The sequence below is a fragment of the Aythya ferina genome, assembly GCF_964211825.1.
Source record: "Aythya ferina genome assembly, chromosome: 9".
Classification (NCBI taxonomy): domain Eukaryota; kingdom Metazoa; phylum Chordata; class Aves; order Anseriformes; family Anatidae; genus Aythya; species Aythya ferina.
Window position 1 is genome coordinate 20,528,387 of NC_140305.1, and position 16,590 is coordinate 20,544,976.

General features: G+C 40.3%; 1 protein-coding gene across 5 annotated transcripts in view; it reads right to left on the minus strand.

Annotated features, from left to right (window-relative positions):
- Nucleotides 1-16,205, minus strand: part of FXR1 (FMR1 autosomal homolog 1) — a 29,559-nt gene extending 13,354 nt beyond the window's left edge. The window contains exons 1-6 of one of the 5 annotated variants that reach the window (XM_084528705.1): nt 15,891-16,205; nt 6,722-6,774; nt 3,460-3,553; nt 2,528-2,599; nt 950-1,098; nt 422-515 (exon numbers count right to left, since the gene is read on the minus strand). In XM_084528705.1, coding sequence (XP_084384831.1) covers nt 422-515; nt 950-1,098; nt 2,528-2,599; nt 3,460-3,553; nt 6,722-6,774; nt 15,891-15,941 — 513 coding nt within the window. In that variant the 5' untranslated portion in view covers nt 15,942-16,205. The remainder of the gene's footprint in view (nt 1-421; nt 516-949; nt 1,099-2,527; nt 2,600-3,459; nt 3,554-6,721; nt 6,775-15,890) is intronic. The other 4 variants (XM_084528707.1, XM_084528708.1, XM_084528704.1 and 1 more) reach the window with 4 other exon arrangements.
- Nucleotides 16,206-16,590: the final 385 nt, after the last annotated feature.

Here is a 16,590-nt window from a genome sequence, read left to right on the forward strand (position 1 = left end):
CTGGTAATCCACCCCATCTATTGGCCAGTTCACATCAAGGCTTCAACATGACGTGGACCGATGCAGTTCATGGGGAAACCCAACGTTAGGTCAAAGGACCAAGTGTAATACCATACAGGTAGACTCCACCATTCCAGAGCTCAGAAAGCTATAGTTAGCTTTAAGCAATCTGTACAAATCACTGAAACACTCAGCCCAATGACAAAACCATAAGACACAACGTTACTCCTAAATTTAGGCCAATCCCCCTTCCAAAAGCCTACCCTATAAAAACAGACATCTACCTATATTAAAAACACCAACAACTTACATAGCTGGACAAGTTCAACCGCATTCAATGCAACCACACAGATGACTACATATGTAACATAAATAACATACTGAAAATTCATGCAAAATCCACATCAAAATAGTTACTTACCAGTATTATTAGTTGAGCAGTTTCAGCATGATAGAAAATTCGACATGCTCCCACAGCTTTCTTGAAATCTTTATGTGCATTTTCATTAGCGCATCTGAGGAGATAAGCGATCGTTAAAATATTTTAAGAAGATGCATGAAAACAGAACTTGTAATATGATTACTAGTTTATAGCAAAGTATATTCAGAAATTAGAAAAATTCTCTCATTACACATTTCCAGAGCTCTCTGTGGACTATATGTCATCACAGTTATCAGGCAAATCTCAGCAGCTGAGACTCACTGTAGTTTATCAGCTACTCAAGCTGAAAGCAAGACCTGAAGATCCCATCTCAGCACTTGCTTTTTGTCTCCTCATCCCAAAGATTCAGCACAGAGTCCAGCCTGCAGTTTCTAGCTCATATACAGCAGCCACTATCAAGGTTCTTAACGGACTTGTAAATTGTCCTTTAAAATATTCCCCCAACACCACCGCAATACTTCTCAATTAATTAACCATCGTATTATTAAAGGGTGCATAGCTACTCACGCATCTCTCAGATCTTCAGGGACGTCCACTGTGCATTTGAAAAAGGTGTTCTTTTTGACAGTTTTATTTTGATTCACAGGTCGGAGTCTTTCATAAGTGACAATTTCATTGTAAGTGGCATCACAAGCAGCATATTCAATGACATAAAACTATGGAAGAATTTTTTTTTTCAAATGTTAACATCACTTGGAAACAAAGACATTCTGACATTACCAACACCAAGCAAGTACAAAATGTGAATATCTAGACTAAGAGTCCTCCAAAACAGGTATCTAATTTTGTGAACAGGTAGAACTTACTACAGTATCAGGAAAGAGTAAATCACTAACGTTGTGACATACTTTTCCATGTGCTCGTTTCTGATTTTAAGTTTTAAATTCGGCACAACACAGTTTTATACCTTAACGAATTTGACAATGCTCTGTAAAGGTACCAGTCTTCAGAGAACAAAATACAATTTTTTCCTGTCAATACTAGATAATTATGAATTGGAAAAAAAAAATTTCAATTCAGGATTAAGTGTTTCTTTTACTACTCTAATGAGACCATACAGAGCAAGAATATTTTTTAAAAGTCAAAGTTTCTAACCAAGCAAGACAGCAAAGTAACTGACAGTACAACCCCAAGTTTCTGTGTAATGTAAGAGAAGCAGATTAGCCCCAAATTAAGAACATAGTAATTTAAATCAGTTTAACTCTTTTTTTTTTTTTTTTTTTAAAAAAAGGTTCATCCTCAAGGATAAGAAACAGTATCCTCCTTTGATAACTGTTTACTTATAATTAAATTCTATTTCAATTATCACCATGCCATTACAGAATTCAGTAACAGTTACTACTTGTTGACAGTTGTTTAAAATAGTTTCAGAAGTTTGGCAAATTCTTTTTCTCAACCCTGTTCTCCTCAGTTTTGGGGATCTAACAAGAAGCACAGGGCCTTTCCTACTATGAAGCTGAGTTCTCTAGCTTTCATTTCAAAAAATAAAGCTTTAATGATATGATACCAGACATCACCATTGCTTCGTGCATTTTTTTCCGTCTGAATATACAAGCTATTTTGCAGGTGCAACTATAACAGCCAGTGGCAAAATACAAGGTTGACGTATGTAGAAAAGTGTTTTTACACTACACTCAATGGAAATACACACGCCAAAAAGAAACCACAAGAACACACATTCATAGATACAGCGTGATTAATTACCAGAATTAGATATGGAGTTTAAACAGTAACTTTAACTGCAGGTAAAGGGTACTACCTTACTAAGTTCTTAGCACCAAGTTCAATTCACAAATTATGTTTGTTAGAACCAATATTATTACGCACGCATACAGTTCTCCAAGCAATTAAACTACTAATAATCAAAGTGGCCTACTCAGATACAAAAACACAACTCTCAGTTGCATGAATGCAGAATAGGTCATTTCAAAGTCATCTCAGCTTAAAATTCTATTTTGATGTGTGTTTGTACTGGTAGTAGTTTATTATTTTTTTTGTGTCATGAACAGTTTTCGTATTTACTGTTATTTAATATAACAACACGAAAGTAACAACACGAGAGCACTAAGTTTTAAAATAGTTTACCTCTCCTTTCATCATTCGAACTTTGGCCAGCCACCAGCCACAAGGTTCTTGATCATTTGCTCTGGAATAAACCTGGGAATGGAAGTAGTTAAAAAAGAGACAGACTTTAACAAAAACATTTAAAGCAAATATGGACATGATTCAGTTGCCTAGATGTGCAATGAAGAAAGAACATCAACTTTTCTAATTTTCATGGAAATGAACATTATGCTACACAGAAGTAACTTTTGTAATTAATTTGTAATTTTTGTATTAATTTTTTACTGTTCCATGCTCCTTGCACAAATTTTCATTCTTCTACATTGCCAGGATTATTAACAGACTAGATTACTAGCCTAAAACTACAATGGTATCCCAAAGACACTTCCATTCTAAGGACAAGCAAATTCTAAAGACACTACAATAAGCCAGGGATGAAACATTTACCTTCTATTTCACAGTTTAATCCGTAACTTCTAAATAACACTGCTTCTCTGTGAAATAGTATAATTTACACTACTTCCTGCAAGATATTTTCATACTAGGTATTTCGTCTAGGCTGAAACTTCCGTTATTGGAAGAGCATTATTACGTTTTCACATCACAACATTTCCAACTGTTACACACAAGATGAAAAATGAACATTAGTTGATCTGGTTTTTAATTTTGAAACACACTATTTTAAAAATTTTGATCAAGTTCCACTGGTAATTTTCAGTGAACTACGTGATTACTTCCCACAGTTTCACTGGAAGACAGAAGGTTTTGCTTCCTAAGTACTAAGAGAAAATCAAAACATTTTTTATTTACTGGCTTAATAAATCCATTACTAGAGACATGCCCCATTTTAAATCATTACATCACTCATGTACTTAAAATCATTGTTGCCATCTTGAACATCAGTTGTGTAACACAACAGTTCAATAGGAAAGGAAACATACGGATGAACTCACCTCCACTTCATCTCCTTCACCAATTTCTTTCTTGATATCAGGGGGTGGGGGTAATCTGACTTCATTAAAGGGTACCTGGCGCTCCGGTTGCCAACTGAAAGTTGAAGAGATGTTGCATATAAACTATACTATACTATATACTATAAATTTTTTTTTTTACTTTAAAAAAAGCTTTGCTTTTCAACTAAGAGTTTAGTTAAATCACTCTTTCTATATAATCTGCTCACCCATTGCTGGAGAGTTAGTGGTATAAGCAAAGTATCAAAATAACCCTGTTGAGACCAAAATAATATCTGGGAATATATTTAATGACAGAACAATTCTTGAATTACCTTTAAATAAATTAAAATTGTATGGGTTCACTAAACAGATTTCATAAGCCCTCCGTGAAAAGATTATGATGTACTTAAATTTTTTAAAACAACAAAAAAAAAGGAAGATTACCTTCCAACTTCAAAAGCTATTTGCGTTTTTGCTACAAAGTGTTATTTAAACCTCATTCTATTTCTGAAAAACAGCAGTATGCTGGAAAAAAAAATTACTTTTAATTCAATTATCCTTGTAACTGTAACTGCCATTAACCTCAGGGTGAGGGTTCTCCCTGCCCCCTTTGTGAAGTTTTTACTCTCACAGATGCAACAGCAAATAGTAAGACTTGAAGACAAAAATGCATTCCCTATAGTACAGGGTATATAAAACTTCAGTTTGGAAACAGTATGAGCAAAATAATCATAACTGAACAACAGGATACAAATTGCTGTAAACAACTGAGCAGCTTAAAGTTCTCTTGAGAATTTCAACTGTGCCTTGTACTTTCAGAATCTAGCAAATGGGAGCTTACAGAAAGTTATAAAATGCCCATAATGAGATGCTGTAACTGAGGAGACCTTGCATCTTCAATAAAATCTACTTAAAATTGTAGTGAGCTAGTTTTGCTTCCATCTCTAATCACATAGACAAACTCCGTTCACTCTAAGTAGATGGGCCAGTAATGACTTACCCATTTCAGCAACAAGATCTTTTTTTTTTTTTTGATAAAACAGTGGAAAAATACACAGAAGGCTCGGTTTCCAGAATACAAGTTTTGATGGCAAGTCGTCCAAAACTGAGGCATCTCACTAATGCAATGCCAAGGAAAGATGTTCTTAAGAAATGACCTGTGACTAGCTACAAATTGCCTACTAAGAGAATCAGACAGAACACCTGGTACAAATCATGAGAGAAAAAAAGAGGTTGGTGCTTGCTTCCTATAGCACAATCTTTCCTCTGATAGGGCTGCTTCAAATTCCCACAGGCCTCCGTGAAACTGCACCTGAATATCTAATTTTTAGTTGTATGCAACAATAAAGGTTTCAGTTTCCTGAAGCTTCTTTGTTCATCCCCTGCCTTTTCCTAAAACGTTTCCTAAAAGAAATCAGTACCTGCCCATAGATTAATTATTGCTATGGCCACAAAATCATCATTAGCAAGTTGTGCTGTAAACCAACTTCAGGTACCTTACGATAGCTGTAGGTGAAGACTGGCTAACAACAGACAAAATGTAAACTGACTGCCCTTTAGCAGTGTACACCAGCTTACTTCATTAGCACTGATCACTATCACAGCAGAATCACACATTCAGGACCGTACACTCTTGCCAATTTCAATTCTATTAAAGCCCTTATGAATTTAACTCAGTAAGACGGGTAATAACATATCAAATTTACATCACAGCATGGCTTGAGCAGTCTACATACTTCCTGATAGGATCTATTTCTGGTCAACAAAGCACCTGACATGACATTGCAGCCCATCCTTTATGGAACACGGCTGCTGCCACACATTGAAACACATTGATTACATGGATAAAACAGCTGAAATGTGTTTGTCAATAATGAGACATCTGCTATGAACCACAGGCACTTCCTTTAGCTTACTTAGTTTGTCACATGCAAGCATGCCTTGAAGGCAAAGCGCCTCTAACCTTAAAGAAAGGCAACCTGGATGCTGAATATGAAACTGAAGATTGGCCACATCTCCTCAGATCAACAGGATGAAGTTGTGTTTTTGAGGGGTGGGTGGGGTGGGAAATGAGCACTGCCGATATGAAAACCAAGGAGACAGTAACAGCCTCCATAATCTCCCTCATGAAGTGTTAGCACAAATTATGCTGCCACTTCATCTTCTAACCATTATTCATTAAAGAAGGGCTAGAAAATACAGGATAGGAAGAATAAAAGACTGGACTTGGCAGAAAAAAACCCTAGGATTACCTTTTCTTCCCTAGAGATTTTTCATATGCATGAATATACACATACATGTAACACACATCCTTATATAAAGCAATATTATATGTTTATTCAATATTATACAATATATATTTTATGAACATTCACATTAAACATTATGTAGTACTGTGCACACACAAATGCATACTCTCTAGTACTACATTTGTTACCCCCAGCCTTTCTTTAAGAACGGCTCAGACTAATGTACAGGTTGATGTGGGCAGAGCTTACTAACAATTTTCACACCAAAGGATATCACATTTTTAGGATCTCCACCTAGCAACTGGAAGGGAAACAGCAAAAAGGATGTGACTCCCCAAATATCCTAAGTTACGCTGGAAACTCTCAGGTAATCCACAGTGTTGTCAGTCTGAATGCCTAACAAGCATTCATTTGTAGTTTACCATCCCATGGATTATCTTTGACTTGCTGCTGTAGGTCCCTAGTGGTGCTGCTGTGCTTATACAGTAAATGAAGAGGGCAGCATGCATAATTTTTTCTCCAGTGCTTTCAGATTTGCACTTTTCCACACCAAAGAAATAAAATTTGACTTCAGATTCAATGTGTCTATTCTGCAACAGTTTAAAAAAAAAAAAACACCACTATCAGAATACTTGTATTGTTTATTCTGGTTGATGATGCTGACAAGCATTCACTAGGTTACACATAATCAAATGCTTAGTAAGTAGAGATTCTTATATATAAAGCAAAGAAGGATGGAAAATATTGAAGAAGAGCAGGCAGTTGCCACCAATTATTATTCTCTAATTAAAACTGGCTGACACATCTATGGGCATTACTGAAATGTATAAAAAAAAAAAGGAAAGGAATGCCTAACTGACTTGCTCATTTATGATACCACAGCTAATCAAGAAATCATGGAGACTGAATATAACACTGAGCCTTCATTTCTAGAAGGACACCTTTGTAATGAAGCCCACTTCCTTTTAATATCAAAACAATACATAAATGATTTTTTAAAATAAAACACTTACTTGTTTTCAAATACAACTGTGAGTGAATCCTCATGAACATCTTTGATAAATCCCTAAAACAAAAACAGTTTTTGTTGTAAGAAGGCACATGAAATGAAAACAAGGCAGCAATTTCAATACAGCCTGAAATTAACCCGAACAGCTGAGCATCACCAGTATTTAGGGAAGAATTTAGGGAATTTAGGGAGTTCTCGGACACAATCCCACTGCTTGCATGAGGTTGATGATATACTTAACCATCTAGTCTAAGAAATATATTGAACACAGGGCAACTTCCCTTCAAAATGGCATGACAGCAAATTTGACTAAAAATTGGTCATACAGGCTGCTACATGGCTAGACACTGCACCACCTTTCAAATACAGAACTGGGGACAGCATGAGGTAAAATACCTGCAGGACCCCATAGAAAAACAAAGCAAATGTTTCATATCATTTTGTGTCACATTATTATTATAATCTCAGAAACAGAGAAAACCCTGCCTTTTTTTTTTCCTTTTGAAAAAAGGCATTCTTAAGGATGCACTGATTATGTCAAAAACCTAAAGATGAAGAACAACCTGATTCAGTTGTACTTATACACCCATGCAGAAATTAAGTTCCTCCATCTCTTGGTTAATGAAGGAAGGCATAGTGCAAAAAAAATAAAAAAAAAAAAAAAAGAAAACCACATGACAAAACAACAGAAAAAAAAATCTAACTACTCCCACTTTTTGCCATAGCTTGGTATTTGCCCTAGCACAGGAGAGCAAGAAGGAACCTGCAGCTTCAGATGAGTAAGAGTCACATAGCTCTGTTCAGATAAGTTCCAAGAAACCTGCTGAATGGATTATATCCACTTGAGATACTGGCAACTGAGGAGGATGAAGAACGTATCAGCTGTGCGAGGAGTAACGAGCCCACAGAGGTATCATGTGTCAGCTCTGGGAAAGAAATTTCAGCACAGGATCGCTCGGTCTAATCAGGGACAGTGAAGAACGCTGCACTGACAGCTGGCTGCAAGGGGTCTGCAGGAATAAAGCTCCTTTTACCTGAACTTGGGCAATCTTAACCAAGAGCAGGATTCACTCAACAACCTGCTTTCCTGCACCCTAAGCAAGCAGCACTCAAAACCATCTGCCAGCAGCACAGAAGACTGGTTCTGGCACAAAGCAGACCAGTGATCCCGAGCACACCAGGTCACCTGAAATTGAAGTCACCTTGTTGAACCATCTAGCATGCTCCTCCTAAAATCAACCCTTTGAAAGGTCACCTTGCCACTGCAAGGCAAGAAAGGCAAACCTCTTTGAGATGTAGGAAACTGCAGCAGTTGGTGGCAAAGATGCCACCATCATGGACTTTTCAATTTCAAGAAAGCTTCTGTACAGATAAACTGGACAGAAATACTGAAGCTATGTCTGTTTAAAGAAGCAAAGAGCATGAAGTGCATAGAAAGTTTTACTGCTTCAATTATCTACTAGCTAACAAAGGTAAAGCACAACTTGTACTATTTATTTATGCCACCAATGTCCCTTTAAACATGTCTCAATGCAGGGATAAGTTACTGCAACACAAAGTGCAGGAAATAGTTCTACAACAATTCATTCAGACCATCCAAAAATAAGTAAAATCACTCAAGCCATGCTAGCATGAATCAAGTTTATGCAGGCCAACATTTCGTCAGTGACAACTTACCAACAGATGTAACCCGCTACTACAGACGGCCTTTTATCTGCATTCCAAGAGCCTCTGATTCGATACTGGTCTTTGCCTCATTCTGCTGCTTTATGTCATAACTGACAACCTTACCCCTGATTTATTACATGCTTTCACAGTACTTAACATGGGGGACAATTTATTTAATTTTGAACGAATACAAAACTTTTCTAAGATCAGTCTACAGTAGCCAAAAATGTATTTTGCAGATACAAATTGTTACCCTTCCTTTTGTTTAGAACAACTCCAGAATAAAGAGAGATTCAAAGCGAGATAGCACAAAACATCTGGGAAGTATTCTGAATAATGCTCTGCAGAGTTTAAAAATCCTGAATTCACTGACTAGTTCCAGGTTTCATTAAAAAGACATCAGAAATGAAAGACAACAAATTCCAACCACGGTGGCAATCAGTCCATTACTAGGTAAAGCCTGGCTTTCAAGTTAACAGCACAACCAGGTTTAATATTCACAACCAGCTTTCTGGTCACAGAATGTCCTGCCAAAGAAAGGGAAGCCAAACAATACTGCAGGTATGACCAGCAGCAGGCTAACAGCCATCCATGCACAAACCATAGCCACATAAAAAAAAAAAGTAGTGCTTGGTGTTTGTGTTTAAGTACAATTCAGAGTACAAATTCCAACAAAGAATCTATAAATTTTACAACACTACAAGTTTCAGGAACTCCTTCACACAAGGGAGTCTTTCAGTTCAAAGCACGTGTACTGCTCTTCCCATACCAGAACACTACATAGACTCAAGGCTAGCAGTACTATAGTAGCAGTACTACTAAACTATGATTAGAATTAGCTGAGTAATTTTTTCAGTTGGTACTCTCACTCTTAGTCCACAATATTCATACGAGAAACACTCAAAACCAGATATTCTATCATCAGGTATCCACGGCAAGTCAGCAAAGGACAAGTAAAATATTAAATAATTGTAATTATATTGTGAAGCCTGACAGTGTCTGATCGGACTCTAATTGTACAAATATAAGAAATAATGAGGGAGTAACGTGCTAAGTTAAAAAACAGATTTAATTCTTCCTATTATCGTCAGTTTCTCTACTACTGGTGGGAAGAAAACACGTTTACAGCAACTAAAACACAGCAGCCTGATGTATATAGGGCAGACAATTCATTTGTAATACAACTAGTAGCATTCAGAATTCAATATAGGTTTTGAATATAGTTTAAGAAATTACTTGACAACTACCCAGAAGCATGCCAGAAATATGGAAACATTTATCGAAAGTAAGAAGCCCTCCTTATTGGTTTCAACCTACAACCCTGACCTTTACTATAAACACTATCAGCTGTCACTTAACTTCAAGATAAAAGCACAGAAACAGATTCCACATATGTCGTGACAAGGTTTAGTGTATTTTTTTTAAAGCACATTCCAAGCCCCTGGAGATGATTTTAAATTATTTTTATAAACATTTTCAGTTTTGCCCAGAACTGCAGAAATTATGATATTTTACAATTTAAAGTGAATTTATTTCTCACATTAGGTTACATTAAATCCTACATATTTACTATTTTTTTCAGCAAGGGCCTGATGAACATAAAAAACCCATAGAACAGTAAATATCATGGTTTTCAACTAGGAATTTCAAAGTTCTTCATCAGTGAGGCAACCAATATAAATAATTTGTACTCTAAATTTGCATTACTTGCATGGGATAATGTATCAGAAATGTTTTCTACCAACTAAAGACACATCTTAACTTTTGCTTAAATGAACAAGTCACTCCACCACTGAAGTTTGATTTAGCAGTGATGGCTGAAGACAGGTAACACCAACATCTAAGCTTGCAGAGTTTTTCCTTACCCAGCATTTAGCATGTCCTCATTCCAAACAGGTGATGAGGCTCAGCAAGCTAGGAGACCACCAAACACATCACCATCAGCAACTCCACTGGCTTCAAGAACACACAGAGAGGAATCCGTAGCGATCTGCAGCACCAGCGAGCCAGCCTACACGCAACATTTCTAAATGCGTTTTACACCACATACCGAATTGCAGAGTGCAGCAATGGAAGACAAATTAATGTGACCTCACCTTGCCCCACCTCAGAGCCAAACTGTCCAGATTTTAGTGTCAGTCCCTCAGTTTATGCGGCATGCTGGATCTCTGAAGCCCATGAACGCCCTGCTAGCTCCTCACGATGCAGCCAGGAGATTCTACTGTACGATGGGCTATTAATGGCACAGGGGCCCCCAGGCACTCTGACACCGACCTGTCTCTGCCACTCACTTGGCAGAAGCCAGCTCCTGACACCAGCACCTGTAAGCTGAGGGGTAATATATACAGCTAGCACTCTCACCCAGGTGTGGGATCAGAGAGCCTGCAAGCCTAACACAGGGCCATGCTGTACAAAGTATGAACAAAAGGGCAGGAAACTATGAAAGGATCATTTGCCACCAAAATCACCACAACTGAGACTTCACCTCGCAACAAACTACGCGCACACACACACACAGAGTCTTTCCCTTTTACCTGGGCTTTGCTCACGGATTTAGGATTAGGACCTGCTGATAACATAAACGGATCAGGGCTTACCAAAGTGCCCTTACGGTGAACTATGTGCGTGTGCGTACACACACCCACATCTGCATTTATTTGGTTTTTAGATTCAGTTCCAGGCAGTCACAAAACGTGTCAACAGCCAGATGCAATCTAAGTTCCCACTTCATCCTGCTTTCTTAAGATTAGCTGACCCCCAAATAGGACAGCCCAGTCTAAAAATAAGGCTGTTAGCTTAGCTGCAGGCATTCCTTCCAGAGATGGCCAGCCACTGTGTTAGATTTTGAGTCACATACACCCGCACGCTAAAAACTATACTAAGATCACCGTACTCACTGCTGAGCAAATTTCAAACTGCAAACACTGGCATCTGGTACCATGGACTGCTTCTGAATCAGGGACATAAAGGTCAAGAAGCCTGTATCCCATTACCAATCCTTTCACTCCTGTCAGAACCAGGAACTGTTAGCATTTTAAATTAAGATTTACACACAACTGTTTCATGTAACAAATGCAAAATGTCCTACTTAATTATTGCTATTCCATACTGACCCTCAAAGAAAAAAATCAAAGCAAACACAGGAAGCTCATAAATACCCTTTTTTTTTTTCCAATGATTTGAACTTCAAAGTGTTATTTTCATTGGAAATGATTAGCTGCACCTGCTACAAGGAACTGATAAAAAGAAAACAGACCAAGCATTACAAGCAAAGAGCAGGTAGGAAACAACCCTGAAATGCCATTTTATTTTTTCACATTACTACTTATTTCCATTCACAATCATGATTATCACACGTAAATTCACGGGTCCTTATGAGAGTCACGCAAGAACTTCAGCACTGAATCTCCTGGTTTAGGCTTATGAATAAAGCCTAAGGCACTCACATTATTATGCTGCATTCTTCATATGCATATTCCCAAAGGGCAAAACTTCCGAAAGACACCCTGTACTGATTATGTACATCAGAAATCAATAACCACTGCCTGTGGCATCTGCTTTTTATCAGGCTAAAAGGGTCAAGAAAATGGCTTTTCAATGGCAATGACTAGACATACTTCATACAACTATACAAGTTTCAAGAGAGCAGTAACAACCTTAAAATGTCGGATGTTTCCCACTCAATATGGAAAGATTTAATAAACACTGTCCATCAAAAGACAGTCAAAATCTTTACAGAAAAAAATCGCATTCCATTTACTGTAGTGTTTCCTGGTGTAATAATACGTGTGTAAGCTATCCTCTTAATGACAGTTATCTATTTTACTGTCATGCTAAGATGACATTCAGAAAACCTCACAGAGAACTTCTCAAAGCCACTAATTAAAACTTAAAAAAAGCCATTATATTTTTATACATAAGCATTTTATTCCACAGAATCGCTCACCGTGCTTCAACATTCTACATGTGAAGAAATACTGTGCAGTTCTCTTTCACCACCATTTTCTTTAGCAGAATTTTGGCTATTCTCTACCTTAAGGCCAGCTTCTAACAGATCTATGGTTACGGCTGCTGCTAGAACAACTGCACCTCCTGACAGAGGCACCAAGGATGAGCTTTAGAACCTGTAAATTGAAGGTGAAGGGTTTAACTCTACTTTCATTTTTATCGCATTATATCCTTGCACATAATTTGGATGGCTACTATCTAGAACAGAAAGACTGCAAGGGCATCCAACACTGGAGATGGCTCTTCAGCACGTGGAAGTCCCTACAACGATGAACCCAACAGATCTTTAGTTATTCAGATGTCACTGAAGGATTCCACAACGTAAGCTATCTAGTGTTCAGTTTATGTACTTCGGTGTCATTTTACTGCAAGGCCCAAATTTGCATGTATGCAAATGGCTACGGGAGATCCTGGGCAGAACAGAAGCGATCATCTCATTCTCTCCAAGGCACCCTTCACAGCCAGCAGGACAAAACGCAATGGGCACACATGGGAACCTAAGAGCTTCCATCTGAGCACCAGAAAACATTTAACCATGTGGGTGACTCAGCTGCCCAGAGGCTGTGGATCCTCACTCCTGGAAGATACTCAAAAACCACGTGGACAGGGGCCTGGGCAAGGAGCTATAGATGGCCCTGCTGGACTGGAGGTGTTGGACAGTTGACCTTCAGAGGTCCCCGCCAACCTCAACAAGGCTATGACTTGGTGAATTTCTCAGTGATCTATGTAGCAGCATGACATCACAAACAGAGTTCCCAGCTCCACACAGCGAGTGTCACGCAGAGAACACTGCAGTCAGGCCAAGACAGGGCTGGGAATATTCAAGTTTCACTCCAATCCACTTCGAGCCCATGAAATCCAGGTTTGTTTGGACATTTCCCATCAAAAACAAACAAAACCCCACCCTAACCTGCAACCTAACACCAAGAAATCCTCAGCTGTTCTGATCTTACAATCAACAGAACCCTAAGAGATGCTACTGCTGACTTGTACAGCTTGTCAACTCTGTCCACTGTCTTCCTGTTCCACAACACCAACCTCACCTTTTCCACAAGACAATAACCACTTTAGAGAAAAGATGGCACCGATGGGGCTCAAAGACAACGGATGCTCAATATTAAGATGGATACAAAATCTTCTGAGCTGCAGGAAATGGCTAAACATACTCTGTTGCCTACTAGTTGAGAATTCAGGATAAAATACAACATAAATACTGTCCTGTTCTGCAGACCATATTAGTCATTTAAAGCAGTTTAAAAAAGCATAAAATTAGATTGGAGATTTATAAACAGAAGGTGAAATTTTTATCATATATTTTTTGTACAAAATATCTTGGGGTATCTGTGTCAGTCTCCATTGACTTACGCATCAAGAACAACATTGATTTTTCACCTATTGTTAATAAGGAGCATTGTTTTTCTGATTATTTTGTAGAATTTCATCTATCATCATCATATCTCTAATAGCTACTAAAACAGATTTAATCACCGCTGCCACTACAGCTGAATTGCAGATCGTATTAACAACTCATTAAAAAAAATCTGTCATGTAATTGTTTACATAATTACTCCGTGTTTTTTTTTTTTTTAATCTCTGTTGGCATAGCAGGATCCTTCTCATCTCATTTACCAGGAGGTATGCTGTGATAATGAATCTAAATTCAGATTGTTCTGACTGCAAACCTCAAACTTCATCCCCTTTTAACCTTACAAATGCTAACATCAATGCTATCAGTGTCCAAAGCAGGATACTTTCTCCATGAGCCTGATAGTTCTCCTTCGCTTCCCAAACTTTGGGAAGGAAGTTTTGTTCCTTAGCTCCAAACGGGTCCATCATCTGCCTACTTCAACAGTAAGACTCACAAAATGGAGCCAAGCACACAGATTTCACTACAAAAATAATCCTTTAAAATCATGTTTCTATTTGCTTTATTGCATTTTGGGGTGGATTTTTGCACATTAACAATGATTATTTTGAGTTGGGGCTTCCATTACCATGGGTCCAAGCACTCTAACCTGACCATTCACCACGATGAAGTGAATAGCTCCATCGCTGGACCTAATCACCATTTCACTAACCTGAAATCCATTAAATGACATTTTTAAGTAAAACTTCTCCTCATTAAGCACCGTCCACAGGGCCAAACACACAATGGTACTAATGCAAGCCTGACAATTCTCACTGGCTTAGAAGGAGATGTCATTATCGCAGATTTTAAATCAGGCTTATTGTAGTAAGTGCCGTGGCAGGCGACTCCCCTCAGTCCAAAAATTTGGTATACCTCCTAATGCTCCTATTAGTCTCACACCCCCCTTAATCAGAAGTATGAGCTAGTTGTTTCTTTTTGATTTGTCCAAGATCATAATGTGGACAATGAAAAGCTAAGAAAGGCATCTCCAAATTCTTGGCTTTCTAATGGACAGGAAAAAAAAATCAATTCTGTTTTAGGAGTATCCTGTTCTAAATACAAATACTTTTGATGTGCATTTCTTTGTGGTTATTTATAAACCACCTAAATATGTACCTAATTCACGGATTTTTTTATCTACTGATTTTGGTAATAATTTAAGAGGAATACATATCAAGGGCATAGTTTACACCGTTAAATTATTTCCTTATATGATTATCTCCTGTTCGACTCTTTTAATAGATAACCAGTTGGAAAAAAAAGCCTAACTCCTGAAGTCAGCTGGTTACAGTCCTTTGACCAACTGCCTTTACATACTGTACAGTCACCAAATGACTTCCAAGCCAAATCCACAGCTGCAAACAGGAAATTCAGAGGGGGAAAAAAAAAAAAAAAAAGAGGACACTCCCCCCCCAGCCTCAACTGGGATAATGCATGTGCAATTCCACACCGTGTATGCGGTTAGGCTTAATAGCTAAAGAGAGACCTGAGATTAAGCACTCCCAGGGCACGGCTACCCAAGTGCTCACAATGCTGGCTGGAAGCAGCCCTCCTGGAAAGGAAGACAGAGGGCTCTTGCCATAAAAAGCGCTGGGATTCTTAAACATCTGAAGCCGGGCTTAGGGGAAATGACTGACGGGCAACAGCTGAGGGGACTCTGCATTGATCCTGCAACATCCTGACATTCCGGGGAGGGTGATGGCGAAGGAAGCGTTCTGACGACATAAATAAACTCGAGATCGTTAAAGAATTATTTCCAGATTATGATTGCTGGCTCAGCTCCCCCCATCCCACCCCGAGGCCCTCACTCCTTCCCAACACCACCCCCACACGCCCCCCGTTCCCCCCCCCGGGCCCCAAGCACCCCCCCTCACCCCTCCCACCCCCTCACCCCCGGCCCCTCTCCCTCAGGGGCCCTCCGCGGCCCCCCCGCCCCCGCCACACCCCGACACCTTCCCCCGCTCTCCCTTTTCCCCCCCCACACCCCCTTCCCTTCCCTTTAGGGCCAGGACTCTCCCCACGAGCCGCCCCCGGGTCCCCACAGAGCGGGGGCAGCCCCGGGAAGCCGCCGCCCGCCGGCTGCCGGTACCTTGTAGAAGGCCCCGTTGGAGCCGCGCACTTCCACCGTCAGCTCCTCCATGTTGCGAGCGCAAAGGCCGCCGGGACGTGCTTCTAGAAACTGTCACCGCCGGGGGGGGCGCTGCCCGCCCGCCCCGCCCCCGCGCACCGCCGCCGGCCTGCCCCACGCCGAGCCTCGGGGGGGGACCCGCGGCCGCCGAGCGGGGCGCTCCCTGCGGGAAGGGCGGGCGGCTCACGCCTTTCCCCCCCTCCCCTCCCCCGAGGGAGTGGGAGCGGCCGAGAAGCGGCCGCTGCGGGGCCGCCCCCTGAGGCGGCCGGGCTGAGGGGGCCGCGGCCGGGCCCGCCCTGAGGCGCAGGTGGCGCCGCGCCCCGCCCTGCTGCCGCCGCGGGGAAATGGCGGCCGCGCTGCGGGGCCGCAGGGAAATGCGGCGTTTTGTTGTTGCCAGCCGCGTTGTTATTATTATTGTATACACATATTTTAAGGCTTGCCGCCCCCGCAGTGCACCGGGAGGCTATAAGGGGGTGGGCTCCGGCGTCCCCCGCGGTCTGCTGCAGGAAAGATAAATAAAAATAAAAATAAAAATAAAAATAAAATAAATAAAAGCCAGCCGGTGCTGCCCCGGGACCCGCACGCCGCAGTCAGGCCCGAGTTTGGCCGCGAGCTCTGTGCCTCACGGCAGCTTAGTCATGCCGGGCTCGGGGACGGGCCC